Below are 22,275 nucleotides of genomic sequence, written 5' to 3' on the forward strand. Positions count from 1 at the left end.
ACACCCACATTTCTAAAACCTCCAGTCGTTTCTGATCATTTTTGTGTGATGTCCATGTTTCGGACCCATACAGTACAATACTCTACACGAAGCATGTTATGAGTCTTTTTCTCAACTCTTTATTCAAGATCGCACAAAATAGTATCTTCTTCCTCCTAAAGGCTTCTTTCACCATTCCTATTCTTAATTTTATTTCACGTTCACATTTCATATCATTATTAATAATACTACCCAGCTATCGAAAACGAGTCACCTGTTCTATTTTCTCCCCTCCTACTTCTATATTTGACACCAACCCCTTCGTTTCATTCACCATGGCTTTTGTCTTTCTAACATTTATTTTCATCCCATATTCCTTACAGTTCTTCCTCAAGTTTTCTAACATCTTTATTGATTTTCTCTTCAGATTCAGCAACAAGCACCATATCATCTTCAAACCGTATACACCTAGTCATTCTATCTCCTACTGAAACACCGTCTTCTTTTTGTAGGTTCTTTTTCACTATCTCTTGTGAATAGATATTAAATAATGTAAGTGAGAGACAGCATCTCTATCGAACTCCTATTCCAGTTACACTCTCCTGTCATTTCCTCCTCTATTCTGACACTTACTGGTTGGTTCAAACATAAGTTTCTTATGAGTCTTCGATCTTTCCATTCCAATCCAACTTTCTTTAGAACTTCCAACAATTTCCAATTCACACGGTCAAAAGTCTTTTCTAGATCAATAAATACCACATACACCTCTCTTCTTTTTTCTGTAAAACTTTCACCGATCACTCTTAATAATCAATTGCAATATTCGAGATCAGCTTAATAAAAATGTAACAAATTCGTGGTTCCCATTCTTGCGTTAGATATTATACAATACAAGGGAAAACTAAAAGTAAAATTTTATGGCACTATGAAAGGCTGGTCATATCGTGTTTACTGTTAGATTGATCCTATCAAAACAAACCCACGTGGTCGTTTGGTATTTGCCTACAGCAACCGAAATACAACATAAAAGGGCTGTATCCACAAAAAACGTCATTATGATGTTTCGTCAGAGTTTCTGGTCTTGTACTTCATTTCATCAGCTCTATAACACATTGTATTAGTTTGACACGCTCTGTCATGTTCTGTTTTAAATTTGGCAGAAATGATGGAGGAATACAATTGCACTTTATATTGTATACGTATAAATGGGTTTTTCCTCCTTTCATTATTATATTAAATTACAGCCGTTAAAAAGTGTTCTCAATATATGGACACGGGATTGTCCAAGCACAGCAGCTTACGCTGTGGTATAAGCCATATGATCTGGGTGGAGAGCATCGACTGCAGGAGTGAGAGAGTGTTTGGCTGTTCTGGGTGCGTAGTGGTTAACGCATCAGCACCTTATGCCAGAAATCACGGGTTCGGGTCTCGGTCCAGTCGGGTCACTTTTTCACTCTTTGTAAGTTGTTAAAGAATTGCACCTTGTTTACATTAGTATCACTCTGAAGGTGAACACGCTTGAGCTTATGTGGTGAGTGTATCAAATCTCGGCACATTTATTTGTGGCTTTCTAAAAGAAGTATTTGATACATTTTAACTCACGCAGCTCCTCAATCGCTTCACGATACTTCTCCTAAACACCGAGAAGTCGATGAGGCTGTGCAATCGGACGCTATTATTTTATAGACGCTAACGATCCGTTTATATAGCTACATTTTAAGCAAGACAAAATAACAAGTCCGGATTAAAAATAGAGCTTTAATTATACCATGTCGATTAAAAGTCCTGGTATTTTTATTAGTATTATTATAAACAATACGAAATAATATTGAACTTACGTGTAAAACGTAAACTTGTGTATCACTATGATTGTACTTCTTCTATTGCAAAATACATCAAGTTTTCTACCTTATACCTAAAGAGCTTCAATGTGGCTTCCATTGGGATGCGGCACACATCCTATCTGAAGTCGATGTCTGCATTTCCACACAAAATTCCTTATAAACAATTCTATCTGTGTGTTTTAATTCTTGCATTATTTGTAATTTGTATGGTTTGAGATGTGACTGTTTCCTCAACACACGCCAACTGTCATGTGTGAGACGTCCAGCTGTCGAGAAGTACGCCGGGTTGATTTTGTAGGACTGTTCATAAAGTTTTGTCTCACTTGCTCTACAACGTCTTCAGACGTACGGAGACGACCTGAAGATTTGTTATGTCTTACCGAGCATCTAGTTTCAATAAAACACTTATTCCACTGATAAATAGTAGGCCTACTGGGAGGATCTTTTTACATTATACCTAAAGAGGTTCAATGTTGCTTCCATTGGTGATGAGGTACAAATCCCATCTGAAGTCTCACTTGCTCTACAACGTCTTCAGAAATACGGGGATGATCTGAAGATTTGTCGTGTCTTACTGATCATCTAGTTTCAATAAAACACTTATTCCACTGATAAATAGTAGGCCTACTGGGAGGATCTTTTTACATTATACCTAAAGAGGTTCAATGTTGCTTCCATTGGTGATGAGGTACAAATCCCATCTGAAGTCTCACTTGCTCTACAACGTCTTCAGACGTACGGGGACGACCTAAAGATTTGTTGTGTCTTACTGAACATCCAGTTTCAATCAAACACTTATTCCACTGATAAATAGTAGGCCTACTGGGAGGATCTTTTTACATTATACCTAAAGAGGTTCAATGTTGCTTCCATTGGTGATGAGGTACAAATCCCATCTGAAGTCTCACTTGCTCTACAACGTCTTCAGACGTACGGGGACGACCTGAAGATTTGTTATGTCTTACCGAGCATCTAGTTTCAATAAAACACTTATTCCACTGATAAATAGTAGGCCTACTGGGAGGATCTTTTTACATTATACCTAAAGAGGTTCAATGTTGCTTCCATTGGTGATGAGGTACAAATCCCATTTGAAGTATCACTTGCTCTACAACGTCTTCAGACGTACGGGGACGACCTAAAGATTTGTTGTGTCTTACTGAACATCCAGTTTCAATCAAACACTTATTCCACTGATAAATAGTAGGCCTACTGGGAGGATCTTTTTACATTATACCTAAAGAGGTTCAATGTTGCTTCCATTGGTGATGAGGTACAAATCCCATCTGAAGTCTCACTTGCTCTACAACGTCTTCAGACGTACGGGGACGACCTAAAGATTTGTTATGTCTTACTGAACATCCAGTTTCAATAAAACACTTTGCCACTGATAAATAGTAGGCCTACTGGGAGGATCTTTTTACATTATACCTAAAGAGGTTCAATGTTGCTTCCATTGGTGATGAGGTACAAATCCCATCTGAAGTCTCACTTGCTCTACAACGTCTTCAGACGTACGGGGACGACCTAAAGATTTGTTGTGTCTTACTGAACATCCAGTTTCAATCAAACACTTATTCCACTGATAAATAGTAGGCCTACTGGGAGGATCTTTTTACATTATACCTAAAGAGGTTCAATGTTGCTTCCATTGGTGATGAGGTACAAATCCCATCTGAAGTCTCACTTGCTCTACAACGTCTTCAGACGTACGGGGACGACCTAAAGATTTGTTGTGTCTTACTGAACATCCAGTTTCAATCAAACACTTATTCCACTGATAAATAGTAGGCCTACTGGGAGGATCTTTTTACATTATACCTAAAGAGGTTCAATGTTGCTTCCATTGGTGATGAGGTACAAATCCCATCTGAAGTCTCACTTGCTCTACAACGTCTTCAGACGTACGGGGACGACCTGAAGATTTGTTATGTCTTACCGAGCATCTAGTTTCAATAAAACACTTATTCCACTGATAAATAGTAGGCCTACTGGGAGGATCTTTTTACATTATACCTAAAGAGGTTCAATGTTGCTTCCATTGGTGATGAGGTACAAATCCCATCTGAAGTATCACTTGCTCTACAACGTCTTCAGACGTACGGGGACGACCTAAAGATTTGTTGTGTCTTACTGAACATCCAGTTTCAATCAAACACTTATTCCACTGATAAATAGTAGGCCTACTGGGAGGATCTTTTTACATTATACCTAAAGAGGTTCAATGTTGCTTCCATTGGTGATGAGGTACAAATCCCATCTGAAGTCTCACTTGCTCTACAACGTCTTCAGACGTACGGGGACGACCTAAAGATTTGTTGTGTCTTACTGAACATCCAGTTTCAATCAAACACTTATTCCACTGATAAATAGTAGGCCTACTGGGAGGATCTTTTTACATTATACCTAAAGAGGTTCAATGTTGCTTCCATTGGTGATGAGGTACAAATCCCATCTGAAGTCTCACTTGCTCTACAACGTCTTCAGACGTACGGGGACGACCTAAAGATTTGTTGTGTCTTACTGAACATCCAGTTTCAATCAAACACTTATTCCACTGATAAATAGTAGGCCTACTGGGAGGATCTTTTTACATTATACCTAAAGAGGTTCAATGTTGCTTCCATTGGTGATGAGGTACAAATCCCATCTGAAGTCTCACTTGCTCTACAACGTCTTCAGACGTACGGGGACGACCTAAAGATTTGTTGTGTCTTACTGAACATCCAGTTTCAATCAAACACTTATTCCACTGATAAATAGTAGGCCTACTGGGAGGATCTTTTTACATTATACCTAAAGAGGTTCAATGTTGCTTCCATTGGTGATGAGGTACAAATCCCATCTGAAGTCTCACTTGCTCTACAACGTCTTCAGACGTACGGGGACGACCTAAAGATTTGTTGTGTCTTACTGAACATCCAGTTTCAATCAAACACTTATTCCACTGATAAATAGTAGGCCTACTGGGAGGATCTTTTTACATTATACCTAAAGAGGTTCAATGTTGCTTCCATTGGTGATGAGGTACAAATCCCATCTGAAGTCTCACTTGCTCTACAACGTCTTCAGACGTACGGGGACGACCTAAAGATTTGTTGTGTCTTACTGAACATCCAGTTTCAATCAAACACTTATTCCACTGATAAATAGTAGGCCTACTGGGAGGATCTTTTTACATTATACCTAAAGAGGTTCAATGTTGCTTCCATTGGTGATGAGGTACAAATCCCATCTGAAGTCTCACTTGCTCTACAACGTCTTCAGACGTACGGGGACGACCTAAAGATTTGTTGTGTCTTACTGAACATCCAGTTTCAATCAAACACTTATTCCACTGATAAATAGTAGGCCTACTGGGAGGATCTTTTTACATTATACCTAAAGAGGTTCAATGTTGCTTCCATTGGTGATGAGGTACAAATCCCATCTGAAGTCTCACTTGCTCTACAACGTCTTCAGACGTACGGGGACGACCTAAAGGTTTGTTATGTCTTACTGAACATCCAGTTTCAATAAAACACTTTGCCACTGATAAATAGTAGGCCTACTGGGAGGATCTTTTTACATTATACCTAAAGAGGTTCAATGTTGCTTCCATTGGTGATGAGGTACAAATCCCATCTGAAGTCTCACTTGCTCTACAACGTCTTCAGACGTATGGGGACGACCTAAAGATTTGTTGTGTCTTACTGAACATCCAGTTTCAATCAAACACTTATTCCACTGATAAATAGTAGGCCTACTGGGAGGATCTTTTTACATTATACCTAAAGAGGTTCAATGTTGCTTCCATTGGTGATGAGGTACAAATCCCATCTGAAGTCTCACTTGCTCTACAACGTCTTCAGACGTACGGGGACGACCTAAAGATTTGTTGTGTCTTACTGAACATCCAGTTTCAATCAAACACTTATTCCACTGATAAATAGTAGGCCTACTGGGAGGATCTTTTTACATTATACCTAAAGAGGTTCAATGTTGCTTCCATTGGTGATGAGGTACAAATCCCATCTGAAGTCTCACTTGCTCTACAACGTCTTCAGACGTACGGGGACGACCTAAAGATTTGTTATGTCTTACTGAACATCCAGTTTCAATAAAACACTTTGCCACTGATAAATAGTAGGCCTACTGGGAGGAACTTTTTACATTATACCTAAAGAGGTTCAATGTTGCTTCCATTGGTGATGAGGTACAAATCCCATTTGAAGTATCACTTGCTCTACAACGTCTTCAGACGTACGGGGACGACCTAAAGATTTGTTGTGTCTTACTGAACATCCAGTTTCAATCAAACACTTATTCCACTGATAAATAGTAGGCCTACTGGGAGGATCTTTTTACATTATACCTAAAGAGGTTCAATGTTGCTTCCATTGGTGATGAGGTACAAATCCCATCTGAAGTCTCACTTGCTCTACAACGTCTTCAGACGTACGGGGACGACCTAAAGATTTGTTGTGTCTTACTGAACATCCAGTTTCAATCAAACACTTATTCCACTGATAAATAGTAGGCCTACTGGGAGGATCTTTTTACATTATACCTAAAGAGGTTCAATGTTGCTTCCATTGGTGATGAGGTACAAATCCCATCTGAAGTCTCACTTGCTCTACAACGTCTTCAGACGTACGGGGACGACCTAAAGATTTGTTGTGTCTTACTGAACATCCAGTTTCAATCAAACACTTATTCCACTGATAAATAGTAGGCCTACTGGGAGGATATTTTTACATTATACCTAAAGAGGTTCAATGTTGCTTCCATTGGTGATGAGGTACAAATCCCATCTGAAGTCTCACTTGCTCTACAACGTCTTCAGACGTACGGGGACGACCTAAAGATTTGTTGTGTCTTACTGAACATCCAGTTTCAATCAAACACTTATTCCACTGATAAATAGTAGGCCTACTGGGAGGATCTTTTTACATTATACCTAAAGAGGTTCAATGTTGCTTCCATTGGTGATGAGGTACAAATCCCATCTGAAGTCTCACTTGCTCTACAACGTCTTCAGACGTACGGGGACGACCTAAAGATTTGTTGTGTCTTACTGAACATCCAGTTTCAATCAAACACTTATTCCACTGATAAATAGTAGGCCTACTGGGAGGATCTTTTTACATTATACCTAAAGAGGTTCAATGTTGCTTCCATTGGTGATGAGGTACAAATCCCATCTGAAGTCTCACTTGCTCTACAACGTCTTCAGACGTACGGGGACGACCTAAAGATTTGTTGTGTCTTACTGAACATCCAGTTTCAATCAAACACTTATTCCACTGATAAATAGTAGGCCTACTGGGAGGATCTTTTTACATTATACCTAAAGAGGTTCAATGTTGCTTCCATTGGTGATGAGGTACAAATCCCATCTGAAGTCTCACTTGCTCTACAACGTCTTCAGACGTACGGGGACGACCTAAAGATTTGTTGTGTCTTACTGAACATCCAGTTTCAATCAAACACTTATTCCACTGATAAATAGTAGGCCTACTGGGAGGATCTTTTTACATTATACCTAAAGAGGTTCAATGTTGCTTCCATTGGTGATGAGGTACAAATCCCATCTCAAGTCTCACTTGCTCTACAACGTCTTCAGACGTACGGGGACGACCTAAAGATTTGTTATGTCTTACTGAACATCCAGTTTCAATAAAACACTTTGCCACTGATAAATAGTAGGCCTACTGGGAGGATCTTTTTACCTTATACCTAAAGAGGTTCAATGTTGCTTCCATTGGTGATGAGGTACAAATCCCATCTGAAGTCTCACTTGCTCTACAACGTCTTCAGACGTACGGGGACGACCTAAAGATTTGTTATGTCTTACTGAACATCCAGTTTCAATAAAACACTTTGCCACTGATAAATAGTAGGCCTACTGGGAGGATCTTTTTACATTATACCTAAAGAGGTTCAATGTTGCTTCCATTGGTGATGAGGTACAAATCCCATCTGAAGTCTCACTTGCTCTACAACGTCTTCAGACGTACGGGGACGATCTAAAGATTTGTTGTGTCCTACTGAACATCCAGTTTCAATAAAACACTTTGCCACTGATAAATAGTAGGCCTACTGGGAGGATCTTTTTACATTATACCTAAAGAGGTTCAATGTTGCTTCCATTGGCGATGAGGTACAAATCCCATCTGAAGTCTCACTTGCTCTACAACGTCTTCAGACGTACGGGGACGACCTAAAGATTTGTTGTGTCTTACTGAACATCCAGTTTCAATCAAACACTTATTCCACTGATAAATAGTAGGCCTACTGGGAGGATCTTTTTACATTATACCTAAAGAGGTTCAATGTTGCTTCCATTGGTGATGAGGTACAAATCCCATCTGAAGTCTCACTTGCTCTACAACGTCTTCAGACGTACGGGGACGACCTAAAGATTTGTTGTGTCTTACTGAACATCCAGTTTCAATCAAACACTTATTCCACTGATAAATAGTAGGCCTACTGGGAGGATCTTTTTACATTATACCTAAAGAGGTTCAATGTTGCTTCCATTGGTGATGAGGTACAAATCCCATCTGAAGTCTCACTTGCTCTACAACGTCTTCAGACGTACGGGGACGACCTAAAGATTTGTTATGTCTTACTGAACATCCAGTTTCAATAAAACACTTTGCCACTGATAAATAGTAGGCCTACTGGGAGGATCTTTTTACATTATACCTAAAGAGGTTCAATGTTGCTTCCATTGGTGATGAGGTACAAATCCCATCTGAAGTCTCACTTGCTCTACAACGTCTTCAGACGTACGGGGACGACCTAAAGATTTGTTGTGTCTTACTGAACATCCAGTTTCAATCAAACACTTATTCCACTGATAAATAGTAGGCCTACTGGGAGGATCTTTTTACATTATACCTAAAGAGGTTCAATGTTGCTTCCATTGGTGATGAGGTACAAATCCCATCTGAAGTCTCACTTGCTCTACAACGTCTTCAGACGTACGGGGACGACCTAAAGATTTGTTGTGTCTTACTGAACATCCAGTTTCAATCAAACACTTATTCCACTGATAAATAGTAGGCCTACTGGGAGGATCTTTTTACATTATACCTAAAGAGGTTCAATGTTGCTTCCATTGGTGATGAGGTACAAATCCCATCTGAAGTCTCACTTGCTCTACAACGTCTTCAGAAATACGGGGATGATCTGAAGATTTGTCGTGTCTTACTGATCATCTAGTTTCAATAAAACACTTATTCCACTGATAAATAGTAGGCCTACTGGGAGGATCTTTTTACATTATACCTAAAGAGGTTCAATGTTGCTTCCATTGGTGATGAGGTACAAATCCCATCTGAAGTCTCACTTGCTCTACAACGTCTTCAGACGTACGGGGACGACCTAAAGATTTGTTGTGTCTTACTGAACATCCAGTTTCAATAAAACACTTATTCCACTGATAAATAGTAGGCCTACTGGGAGGATCTTTTTACATTATACCTAAAGAGGTTGAATGTTGCTTCCATTGGTGATGAGGTACAAATCCCATCTGAAGTCTCACTTGCTCTACAACGTCTTCAGACGTACGGGGACGACCTAAAGATTTGTTGTGTCTTACTGAACATCCAGTTTCAATCAAACACTTATTCCACTGATAAATAGTAGGCCTACTGGGAGGATCTTTTTACATTATACCTAAAGAGGTTCAATGTTGCTTCCATTGGTGATGAGGTACAAATCCCATCTGAAGTCTCACTTGCTCTACAACGTCTTCAGACGTACGGGGACGACCTAAAGATTTGTTGTGTCTTACTGAACATCCAGTTTCAATCAAACACTTATTCCACTGATAAATAGTAGGCCTACTGGGAGGATCTTTTTACATTATACCTAAAGAGGTTCAATGTTGCTTCCATTGGTGATGAGGTACAAATCCCATCTGAAGTCTCACTTGCTCTACAACGTCTTCAGACGTACGGGGACGACCTAAAGATTTGTTGTGTCTTACTGAACATCCAGTTTCAATCAAACACTTATTCCACTGATAAATAGTAGGCCTACTGGGAGGATCTTTTTACATTATACCTAAAGAGGTTCAATGTTGCTTCCATTGGTGATGAGGTACAAATCCCATCTGAAGTCTCACTTGCTCTACAACGTCTTCAGACGTACGGGGACGACCTAAAGATTTGTTGTGTCTTACTGAACATCCAGTTTCAATCAAACACTTATTCCACTGATAAATAGTAGGCCTACTGGGAGGATCTTTTTACATTATACCTAAAGAGGTTCAATGTTGCTTCCATTGGTGATGAGGTACAAATCCCATCTGAAGTCTCACTTGCTCTACAACGTCTTCAGACGTACGGGGACGACCTAAAGATTTGTTGTGTCTTACTGAACATCCAGTTTCAATCAAACACTTATTCCACTGATAAATAGTAGGCCTACTGGGAGGATCTTTTTACATTATACCTAAAGAGGTTCAATGTTGCTTCCATTGGTGATGAGGTACAAATCCCATCTGAAGTCTCACTTGCTCTACGTCTTCAGACGTACGGGGACGACCTAAAGATTTGTTGTGTCTTACTGAACATCCAGTTTCAATCAAACACTTATTCCACTGATAAATAGTAGGCCTACTGGGAGGATCTTTTTACATTATACCTAAAGAGGTTCAATGTTGCTTCCATTGGTGATGAGGTACAAATCCCATCTGAAGTCTCACTTGCTCTACAACGTCTTCAGACGTACGGGGACGACCTAAAGATTTGTTGTGTCTTACTGAACATCCAGTTTCAATCAAACACTTATTCCACTGATAAATAGTAGGCCTACTGGGAGGATCTTTTTACATTATACCTAAAGAGGTTCAATGTTGCTTCCATTGGTGATGAGGTACAAATCCCATCTGAAGTCTCACTTGCTCTACAACGTCTTCAGACGTACGGGGACGACCTAAAGATTTGTTATGTCTTACTGAACATCCAGTTTCAATAAAACACTTTGCCACTGATAAATAGTAGGCCTACTGGGAGGATCTTTTTACATTATACCTAAAGAGGTTCAATGTTGCTTCCATTGGTGATGAGGTACAAATCCCATCTGAAGTCTCACTTGCTCTACAACGTCTTCAGACGTACGGGGACGACCTAAAGATTTGTTGTGTCTTACTGAACATCCAGTTTCAATCAAACACTTATTCCACTGATAAATAGTAGGCCTACTGGGAGGATCTTTTTACATTATACCTAAAGAGGTTCAATGTTGCTTCCATTGGTGATGAGGTACAAATCCCATCTGAAGTCTCACTTGCTCTACAACGTCTTCAGACGTACGGGGACGACCTAAAGATTTGTTATGTCTTACTGAACATCCAGTTTCAATAAAACACTTTGCCACTGATAAATAGTAGGCCTACTGGGAGGATCTTTTTACATTATACCTAAAGAGGTTCAATGTTGCTTTCATTGGTGATGAGGTACAAATCCCATCTGAAGTCTCACTTGCTCTACAACGTCTTCAGACGTACGGGGACGACCTAAAGATTTGTTATGTCTTACTGAACATCCAGTTTCAATAAAACACTTTGCCACTGATAAATAGTAGGCCTACTGGGAGGATCTTTTTACCTTATACCTAAAGAGGTTCAATGTTGCTTCCATTGGTGATGAGGTACAAATCCCATCTGAAGTCTCACTTGCTCTACAACGTCTTCAGACGTACGGGGACGACCTAAAGATTTGTTGTGTCTTACTGAACATCCAGTTTCAATCAAACACTTATTCCACTGATAAATAGTAGGCCTACTGGGAGGATCTTTTTACATTATACCTAAAGAGGTTCAATGTTGCTTCCATTGGTGATGAGGTACAAATCCCATCTGAAGTCTCACTTGCTCTACAACGTCTTCAGACGTACGGGGACGACCTAAAGATTTGTTGTGTCTTACTGAACATCCAGTTTCAATCAAACACTTATTCCACTGATAAATAGTAGGCCTACTGGGAGGATCTTTTTACATTATACCTAAAGAGGTTCAATGTTGCTTCCATTGGTGATGAGGTACAAATCCCATCTGAAGTCTCACTTGCTCTACAACGTCTTCAGACGTACGGGGACGACCTAAAGATTTGTTGTGTCTTACTGAACATCCAGTTTCAATCAAACACTTATTCCACTGATAAATAGTAGGCCTACTGGGAGGATCTTTTTACATTATACCTAAAGAGGTTCAATGTTGCTTCCATTGGTGATGAGGTACAAATCCCATCTGAAGTCTCACTTGCTCTACAACGTCTTCAGACGTACGGGGACGACCTAAAGATTTGTTGTGTCTTACTGAACATCCAGTTTCAATCAAACACTTATTCCACTGATAAATAGTAGGCCTACTGGGAGGATCTTTTTACATTATACCTAAAGAGGTTCAATGTTGCTTCCATTGGTGATGAGGTACAAATCCCATCTGAAGTCTCACTTGCTCTACAACGTCTTCAGACGTACGGGGACGACCTAAAGATTTGTTGTGTCTTACTGAACATCCAGTTTCAATCAAACACTTATTCCACTGATAAATAGTAGGCCTACTGGGAGGATCTTTTTACATTATACCTAAAGAGGTTCAATGTTGCTTCCATTGGTGATGAGGTACAAATCCCATCTGAAGTCTCACTTGCTCTACAACGTCTTCAGACGTACGGGGACGACCTAAAGATTTGTTGTGTCTTACTGAACATCCAGTTTCAATCAAACACTTATTCCACTGATAAATAGTAGGCCTACTGGGAGGATCTTTTTACATTATACCTAAAGAGGTTCAATGTTGCTTCCATTGGTGATGAGGTACAAATCCCATCTGAAGTCTCACTTGCTCTACAACGTCTTCAGACGTACGGGGACGACCTAAAGATTTGTTGTGTCTTACTGAACATCCAGTTTCAATCAAACACTTATTCCACTGATAAATAGTAGGCCTACTGGGAGGATCTTTTTACATTATACCTAAAGAGGTTCAATGTTGCTTCCATTGGTGATGAGGTACAAATCCCATCTGAAGTCTCACTTGCTCTACGTCTTCAGACGTACGGGGACGACCTAAAGATTTGTTGTGTCTTACTGAACATCCAGTTTCAATCAAACACTTATTCCACTGATAAATAGTAGGCCTACTGGGAGGATCTTTTTACATTATACCTAAAGAGGTTCAATGTTGCTTCCATTGGTGATGAGGTACAAATCCCATCTGAAGTCTCACTTGCTCTACAACGTCTTCAGACGTACGGGGACGACCTAAAGATTTGTTGTGTCTTACTGAACATCCAGTTTCAATCAAACACTTATTCCACTGATAAATAGTAGGCCTACTGGGAGGATCTTTTTACATTATACCTAAAGAGGTTCAATGTTGCTTCCATTGGTGATGAGGTACAAATCCCATCTGAAGTCTCACTTGCTCTACAACGTCTTCAGACGTACGGGGACGACCTAAAGATTTGTTATGTCTTACTGAACATCCAGTTTCAATAAAACACTTTGCCACTGATAAATAGTAGGCCTACTGGGAGGATCTTTTTACATTATACCTAAAGAGGTTCAATGTTGCTTCCATTGGTGATGAGGTACAAATCCCATCTGAAGTCTCACTTGCTCTACAACGTCTTCAGACGTACGGGGACGACCTAAAGATTTGTTGTGTCTTACTGAACATCCAGTTTCAATCAAACACTTATTCCACTGATAAATAGTAGGCCTACTGGGAGGATCTTTTTACATTATACCTAAAGAGGTTCAATGTTGCTTCCATTGGTGATGAGGTACAAATCCCATCTGAAGTCTCACTTGCTCTACAACGTCTTCAGACGTACGGGGACGACCTAAAGATTTGTTATGTCTTACTGAACATCCAGTTTCAATAAAACACTTTGCCACTGATAAATAGTAGGCCTACTGGGAGGATCTTTTTACATTATACCTAAAGAGGTTCAATGTTGCTTTCATTGGTGATGAGGTACAAATCCCATCTGAAGTCTCACTTGCTCTACAACGTCTTCAGACGTACGGGGACGACCTAAAGATTTGTTATGTCTTACTGAACATCCAGTTTCAATAAAACACTTTGCCACTGATAAATAGTAGGCCTACTGGGAGGATCTTTTTACCTTATACCTAAAGAGGTTCAATGTTGCTTCCATTGGTGATGAGGTACAAATCCCATCTGAAGTCTCACTTGCTCTACAACGTCTTCAGACGTACGGGGACGACCTAAAGATTTGTTGTGTCTTACTGAACATCCAGTTTCAATCAAACACTTATTCCACTGATAAATAGTAGGCCTACTGGGAGGATCTTTTTACATTATACCTAAAGAGGTTCAATGTTGCTTCCATTGGTGATGAGGTACAAATCCCATCTGAAGTCTCACTTGCTCTACAACGTCTTCAGACGTACGGGGACGACCTAAAGATTTGTTGTGTCTTACTGAACATCCAGTTTCAATCAAACACTTATTCCACTGATAAATAGTAGGCCTACTGGGAGGATCTTTTTACATTATACCTAAAGAGGTTCAATGTTGCTTCCATTGGTGATGAGGTACAAATCCCATCTGAAGTCTCACTTGCTCTACAACGTCTTCAGACGTACGGGGACGACCTAAAGATTTGTTGTGTCTTACTGAACATCCAGTTTCAATCAAACACTTATTCCACTGATAAATAGTAGGCCTACTTGGAGGATCTTTTTACATTATACCTAAAGAGGTTCAATGTTGCTTCCATTGGTGATGAGGTACAAATCCCATCTGAAGTCTCACTTGCTCTACAACGTCTTCAGACGTACGGGGACGACCTAAAGATTTGTTGTGTCTTACTGAACATCCAGTTTCAATCAAACACTTATTCCACTGATAAATAGTAGGCCTACTGGGAGGATCTTTTTACATTATACCTAAAGAGGTTCAATGTTGCTTCCATTGGTGATGAGGTACAAATCCCATCTGAAGTCTCACTTGCTCTACAACGTCTTCAGACGTACGGGGACGACCTAAAGATTTGTTGTGTCTTACTGAACATCCAGTTTCAATCAAACACTTATTCCACTGATAAATAGTAGGCCTACTGGGAGGATCTTTTTACATTATACCTAAAGAGGTTCAATGTTGCTTCCATTGGTGATGAGGTACAAATCCCATCTGAAGTCTCACTTGCTCTACAACGTCTTCAGACGTACGGGGACGACCTAAAGATTTGTTATGTCTTACCGAGCATCTAGTTTCAATAAAACACTTATTCCACTGATAAATAGTAGGCCTACTTTGAGGATCTTTACCATACTTTGTACGAAAATTACGGTGCACAGTTGTCGCAGACTTGGATTCTTTAAACCAAAACACACAGCTAACACGCTTGGGACCAGTAAAGGCAGCCATCTTTGCTGCAACTGCCACTAGCGCTTGCGGTGGCTTGTTTCTGAACTAGTGTACTACGTGAGTCAAAACTTGATGTATTTTGCTACAAAATGACATCAAAACCATGTCTGTTAAATAATTGAATAAATCAATATGGGTTTTTAAAGTTGTAAAGTCCTTTTTGATACACCCTATATATATTCAGATATTGTAATAATTAGAGACTTGTGCAAAGATTTAACGTAAGTTACGTTAAATGTAACATATCCCATTTTACGTAAACTATACTATATAAATGAAATTGGAATTGTTACCTGAGGAGGAACTATGAATATCTGAAGGATGTGCACTTCCCTGGAAGAAGTTTACATCCTCATGAAGACCACAGTAGTTGAAAATTCAGTAATATAATAATAATAAACTTAATGTGAGTTATGTCCTCAAACATGCTTAGGTTACACTTCAATTTTAGAGATATTTGTTCTTTTATTCTGTTCTTAATATTTCGTTTCGTAAAGCATAAGAATCTTTTTGTAACTGTTAATGTGTGTTGAATTTTATTGTGTTCACAAGAATATTTTATTTTTGTTTGGTACCAGATCTCGGACTACAATATGATACCTGACACTGCTAAACTGTCCGAAAAGTTACGAGTTTGTTTACAAGAATCAGAAGAAATCCCGACTGACTACACGAAACTCTTCGACCAGAAGCTGTTTTCCATCAATACAGATGTGGTGCCTGCTGCGATCAAAGCCTATGAACAATTGAATGTGAAACATGAGCAACTCCGGTTAATAACTCCACAATTCGAAACGCCTTTACCACTACTTCAGGCAGCCGTAAGTCTCTTTCAAGGATACTGTAATATTTTAATATTATTATTTTAGAATTTTAACTTAAGTAATACATATTTTGTAAGTATGGTTTTATATTTTGGAGTAGTGTGTATGGTTTAAGCGTTGAAAAGGGTATGGTATGACTCCGAAAAGTTTATTGGAGAAACACAAAAAATTACGTTTACTGTAGTGACGTAGATCAAAACCTGGTCTTCTGTTCGCTGTGCAAATACTCTGCAGGTTGAAGCAGGTAAATTAGAAATATTCGTAGAGTGAAGAATTGCCGTCCGATCAGGTGTTGGAGGTTTCGTGAAGAATTCAGGATTATTGCAGACACTCAAAATTGATCGTGTCCCTGTAAATTTAAGCATAAAAACTAATTCTTCAAAATTATTTTCAGAGCGATCAAGTCAGGGGTGCCCATTGCCCGATGATGTAGGCGCAGTCCATCAATCTTACTATTCTTCCCTCGCAAAATTTACCATTTTACTTCAAAATATACCATTCTGACCCCCATAATTAACATTCTTTCCACCTAAAATTTACCATTCTATCTCAAAAATCATTCTGACTCCCATAATTACTATTCTTTCCCACAAAATATACCATTCTTTCCCCCATAATTACCATTGTTCTCCCATTACCATTCTTTCCCCCAAAGTTTACCATCGTGCTCAAAATATTTTTGCCCCCATAATTACTGCTGTTTCTCCCAAAATTTACCATTCTACCTCAAAATATACCATTCTGCCCCCATAAATGCCGTTGTTCCCCATTACCATTCTTTCCCCCAAGATTTACCATTCTACCTCAAAATATACCATTCTGCCCCCATAATTACCATTGTTCCCCTCTTTAACATTCTGCCCCCACATTTACCACTCCTTAGTTTGATTGTAGAATTTTCAATTAGAAATTATGTCCCCAAATAATTTCAGGGTGCAACTTTCGCCCTATAAAATCACCTATAGGCAACCCTGAATCAGGTAAACAAGTATTTGATTTTTTCTTACAAGGTAAGTACTTACCTCTATAAACTTACTGAGTGTCACTACTTCCATACCAGATTATGTGAACTTGGGTAGACAGCATCGAGTCTGAGAGTTTTCTAGGAGCTTTCTTGTTACCTCACACTTTCTGGTTCCACTAATTCCTTCGTGTCATTTATTTCTAGTTATTATTCTTCTCCTTTAATGTTCAGCATGTAATCGTGGGACGTTAAACTAATGATTTCATTAAACTTAATTTTCAAAGTTACCAGATTTTTTTTTTTCACTGAATGTTTCGTGTATTTTTTAAATTCCCTTTTCTACACCGCAAAAAACAAAGTATTGTTCTAAGTAGCGCTTTCGGAAATCCCTGTTCCCATCTTCAGCCTAGAAACAATTCAAAGAGGATTTTAACCATAGAATTGCTAATTCATGTTTGATAGAAAAAGCAGAAACAATAACTGAACGAAAAATTAAAGAAGTCTATTACATTCATAAAGAGAAGCTTATACTCAATTTAGATAATGGAGGCATAAATGTGATTTGGAACAGTCTTTTTACTACATATTTCCGCTGTCTGGAAGGTAAGAAAAAAAGCAGTGAACAACAATAAACGGTGACGAGAGAGTGACCATTGTCATGTGTTCAATTTTGACAAGAAGATTTGTGCGTCACGTATTTTAAGTCCTTGTAACCTTTTTTTTACGTATGCATATTTCTTCCGTGTGTTTTAAATTCTGTTTGAATTGTTCCTAGGCTGAAGATGGAAACAAGATCTCCCGAAAGCGCTACCTAGAAGAATACTTTGTTTTTTTGCAGTGAGTATTAGTCTTTTGCTTACATTTCTTTCTAATTATTTTCAGAAGTTTCTGTAAGAAAAAAGTAAGATACTGAGTATTAAGATAATAGGAAGAGTTGTTGATGTAATTATTGATAATTAAAAGATGAATTTGATTTATTCCAGGTTTTCCCTCCTTCGTTCCGAGAACTTCCGAATCCCCCGCTGGAGTTGTTTGATTTAGACGAAGCGTTTAGCTCTGAAAAGTCTCGCCTTGCCCAGTTGACGAACAAATGCACCGACGAGGACGCTGAGTACTACATTCGTGAATGCGCAGACATCCTTGGGATTACAAGGAAACTACCTCAGACAGCAAGAGACGCAAAGCATATCCTGGAATACATATCTTTACACATAGCGGAATTCAAAAAACTTAATCAGGTAAATTATTGTCAATAGCAATATCAAACTGAATCCCACAAAGTAATGCCGTAGCAAAAAATTGTTCATGTTGATAAATGTCAAGTATCGTTACATTAAGTAAAAGCTGACATGATTTATCTTTGTTACAAAGTTGATTGTTTCTATTTTAATGTGCTTTATACACAATTTGGTAATTAGGAAATGAGACGAAAGCATAAACGAATGACAAATGGAATCAACTCAACCTCGATTTCTTACAAAAACAGATTTGACTGGACGGGGATTCAAACCCGGAATCGCCGGCATACAATCTCGATGCGTGAAGCACTACGCCACCCAGTTCGCTTCCCAGAGCAGCCAAATACTCTCATTCCTGCAGTCGGTGCTCTCCACTCAGACCACATGCTCTGGGAAACGGACTGGGTGACGTAATGGTTAACGCATCGGGACGGTATGCCGGAGATTCCGGGTCCAGTCAGATAACTTTTTCACTCTTTGTAAGTTATTGAATTCACACCTACAGAGAATTTGGTGTATAAAAATGAGTTTAAATCGGTTGTGTCCTTCTTTCATTTAATATATTAATCTCGATTTATTCAAACCAGGAATCTCCTTTGTCTGTATAGTTTTATACAGGGTTAGGCAGCGTTCAACCGCCATTTGAAACTTGTAATAAATAACTCACTACTCATACAAACTTTGTATTGTTAGTGAAAAATATATGAGAAAGGTTTGCTATTTTATACCAGTGGTTACAACCGTCAGTATGGTCACTTTTGATAAATCATGTCCCGTAGATATTGTCCATCGTGATTATAATAAACCGTGGACTCTGTGATTGAGGGTTTCCATCACACGTACAAGCATATCTCCCAGAATTGCATACACTTCTTCCTGAAATCTTCGTTTTAATGTTGTTTTGTCTGATACGGTGTTGAGAATACCTTCCTTTTCAGATACCACCAAAGAAAATAATCACACACGTGAGATAGATTTAGATGAGATAGAAATAGATTTAGTGAGCTGCATGATCAGTTAGTGTTTCCAGATTGGGAGAACACACGACTTCCGAAAACATAACACAACGTAGCCATGTACCAGCGAGTCTTGTGTGAACTAGCTCGATCTTGCTGCTTTTAGATCCTGACGAGATCAACATTTAACTCCCAAAAACGTGAAAACACAAAGTTCTCTAGCATGTGCACGTATCGATCTGAGGTTACCGCCATGCTGGTCCTCGAAGAAATATAGTCCTAATATCCTGAAAGCTACAGTGCCACATGGAGTGTTTTTCTGATGCAACTGTTGTGAATTTTGATGATTCCAATATCGCATGTTTTGTTTGTTCACAACACCACATAGCTCAAACTGAGTTTTATCAGACATCAACAAATTCACGAGAGGAATCGCAAACTAACTGCAAAAAGTCTTCAAAGAACTTTTCTTAACTCACAATGACGTGCTGACAATTCCTGAAAACCTGCGTAATGTATGAGTGATAATGGAGATAGTCGTGTAAAACAGATAGTAACAGAACCCACACGGTTATCACCTGAGTATCGGTTGTCACACCAGCGTCAGCCAGAATTAAACACAATTTGCTCGTCTCCGGCATTACGCGGTTGGGCTACTTATGTAAAGAAACAATATATCAATCATTCACTCATACAATACCAGATTATCATAACATGTTAAATTTATCAAGATTTCAGCCGCCAGGATCTGAAATTTTTAATGGAGCAAGTTGTTTCCTTCATTTGTAAAACTCAGCAAATATTGTGCAGTAGTTTGAGGCTCATCTATTTCCAAAAAACCTGGCATTTCAATCGCTATTCTTTTTAACATTTATTATTATTTTTTTTAAATGTATCAACAGAATTCGGAATGTAAGTGTGGAGCTATTCCGTACCATAACAGTTAACAATGAAGCATAAAGATTCCATCCGAATATTTGTCTGGTGGGACTGAGGAAAAACCTGTTAGAATGGCCGAATACTTTGTTTAAAGCCGTAACTGCTCAATTGCGAAGGGAACGCCAGCCGTTCACCTGGGTTCGTTTGGCAATTGATTATATTGAGATCAGTATTTGTATTAAAATATTTCTTTAACTAAAGTAATCAATTAGGTATAAAATGTAGAGAAATTTAGATATAATAAATAGATAGTAACATTAAAATTACAGATTGTTAATGTTTTGAATCATAATTAATAAGAGAGAGGGTGGTACGTTGCAGGTGAAGTAAAGAAAGTACCTTTCCTAGTAAGATAGTGAAATCAACCCTTGATCTAAATTGGGTCGTTATTGACTCAAAATGTTAGTTTTCACCTAAAAGCACCCCAAAAAAAGTTCTAATCCCATACAGCCACCCCTTACCGAATTATTGTATCATACATGCTCAAAATTTATTTTTTTAAATTCTGGTGGGTGTGGTCCAAATAATTTAAAAGCTTCACAAATTGTAGATACTACGTTGGTGTAAATGTGAACATTTTTTCCAAAAAAAAAAAAAAAAAAAAAAAATCGATGCGTTTTGCGCGTTGAAAATTTCAGAAAATCGTAGAAAAAAATTTGGAGCGGGGGGGGGGGGACATAGCTGATTTTTGTTCAAAATATTGTATACCCTTAAGTACAACATATATTTTTTTCGTGTCTGAAAGTGATGGCAACAATTTTTTTTTTTTTAAATAGTTTTTTGACCATTTTAGGACTCTTAAGGTCAAAACTTCGAACATTTATTTGCCAAAGTTTACGATTTTCTTCTCTTTCGTCACTAATTTATTTAAAACAGGCTGTAAAGTTGAAATTATTCCAATCAACAAAGACAACGACGAAGATTGAATGAATTTCGCAAATTATATGGTGGTTGATTTTTGATTTGTTCTCATTTTCAGAGAATATTTTTGTGTACCTTATTGCTTTGTATGTTAAAATAAGTGAATACATGTATAGTAACTAAGTATACACAAACATATGTAGGTAAAATGAAAACACATTGATACAGCTATAATCCAAATACCGTTTTTCTTTTCCAGGGCCATGACACAGATGAAGCAGATCTCTCCATATCCCAGTCAGTGGACCATTCAGGTGACCAACAGTGAAATCATTTCTCAGTGGCATCCGCGTATTAAGTTCATCTCTATATTGTGACGATAGACGTTTAGAATAGACTGGCAACATTTATATCCTCAAAGCCCCTCGAGGAATAGCAAATGAAATTAATATTTTTTTTTAATTATTTTGAAATGGGGATGGTCATCTTAAGATCTAAGTGGTAAATGTTCATCACAGTAATACATAAAAATATCATTTTATTTCAACATTACACTCTGTGTTAACTATCTTGATGTGTGAAACTTTTGAACATAATTAGCAATGTACTAATTTACCATCATTAGGGTTTATCTTCTCGAACCATAGTCTCTTAAAATTAACAAATCTTATTTTAAGGCGTTGCTTGTTCCGTCCTTATTACCAGTCTATTCTGTATAATGTCTTGTAGTCATGAGACGTTGTCCAAGATCTCATTTTTATTTTTTTATTTATTGAAATAATATAGTTTGTGCGGTAATTTTATTGACATTAAAGTCCATTGTTTGTTCAACTACTTTGTTTGAATTTCTTGAAAAGTTCAGGTGATTCCTACCTTCCTTTCCTTTCAAGCATTTCCGATCAAACAAAGAACAATCCTTTGGCGTTAAAGTATTGGTGTTAGATAATAATTTATGTGTTTAAGTTTGTCCCTTTTCAGCACGGAGACTATATGAGGCGTGGACTTGGAATCTGAACTACTATAATGCTTTCAATCTTCAATTCTCTCACACCAAGAATCAAACCCTGAACCGCATATACCAAAGGGATCATCCGTTTTGAGCCCTTGAGGAAGAAGATAACCTTGATCTGTGGACTTTGAATAAAGATTTAAGAAAAAGACTCACCAAATGTTTCGTGTAAAGTATTGTAATTTATCCGGAAGAACATGGACACTACGTAAAATACTTTCCAAATGTGGGCGTGGAGAAGAGTGAAGAAAATTAGTTGGAT

General features: G+C 38.4%; 1 protein-coding gene across 1 annotated transcript in view; it reads left to right on the forward strand.

The window, feature by feature from the left end:
- IFT52 (intraflagellar transport 52) overlaps positions 1 to 21,835 on the forward strand; it is a 38,181-nt gene extending 16,346 nt beyond the window's left edge. The window contains exons 6-8 of the mRNA XM_081738380.1: positions 15,801 to 16,043; positions 17,994 to 18,248; positions 21,264 to 21,835. Of these exons, the coding sequence (XP_081594506.1) occupies positions 15,801 to 16,043; positions 17,994 to 18,248; positions 21,264 to 21,332 (567 nt within the window). The 3' untranslated portion in view covers positions 21,333 to 21,835. The remainder of the gene's footprint in view (positions 1 to 15,800; positions 16,044 to 17,993; positions 18,249 to 21,263) is intronic.
- Positions 21,836 to 22,275: the final 440 nt, after the last annotated feature.

This window comes from Thermobia domestica, chromosome 2 (assembly GCF_964235325.1).
Source record: "Thermobia domestica chromosome 2, izTheDome1.hap1.1, whole genome shotgun sequence".
NCBI classification, from domain to species: Eukaryota; Metazoa; Arthropoda; class Insecta; order Zygentoma; family Lepismatidae; genus Thermobia; species Thermobia domestica.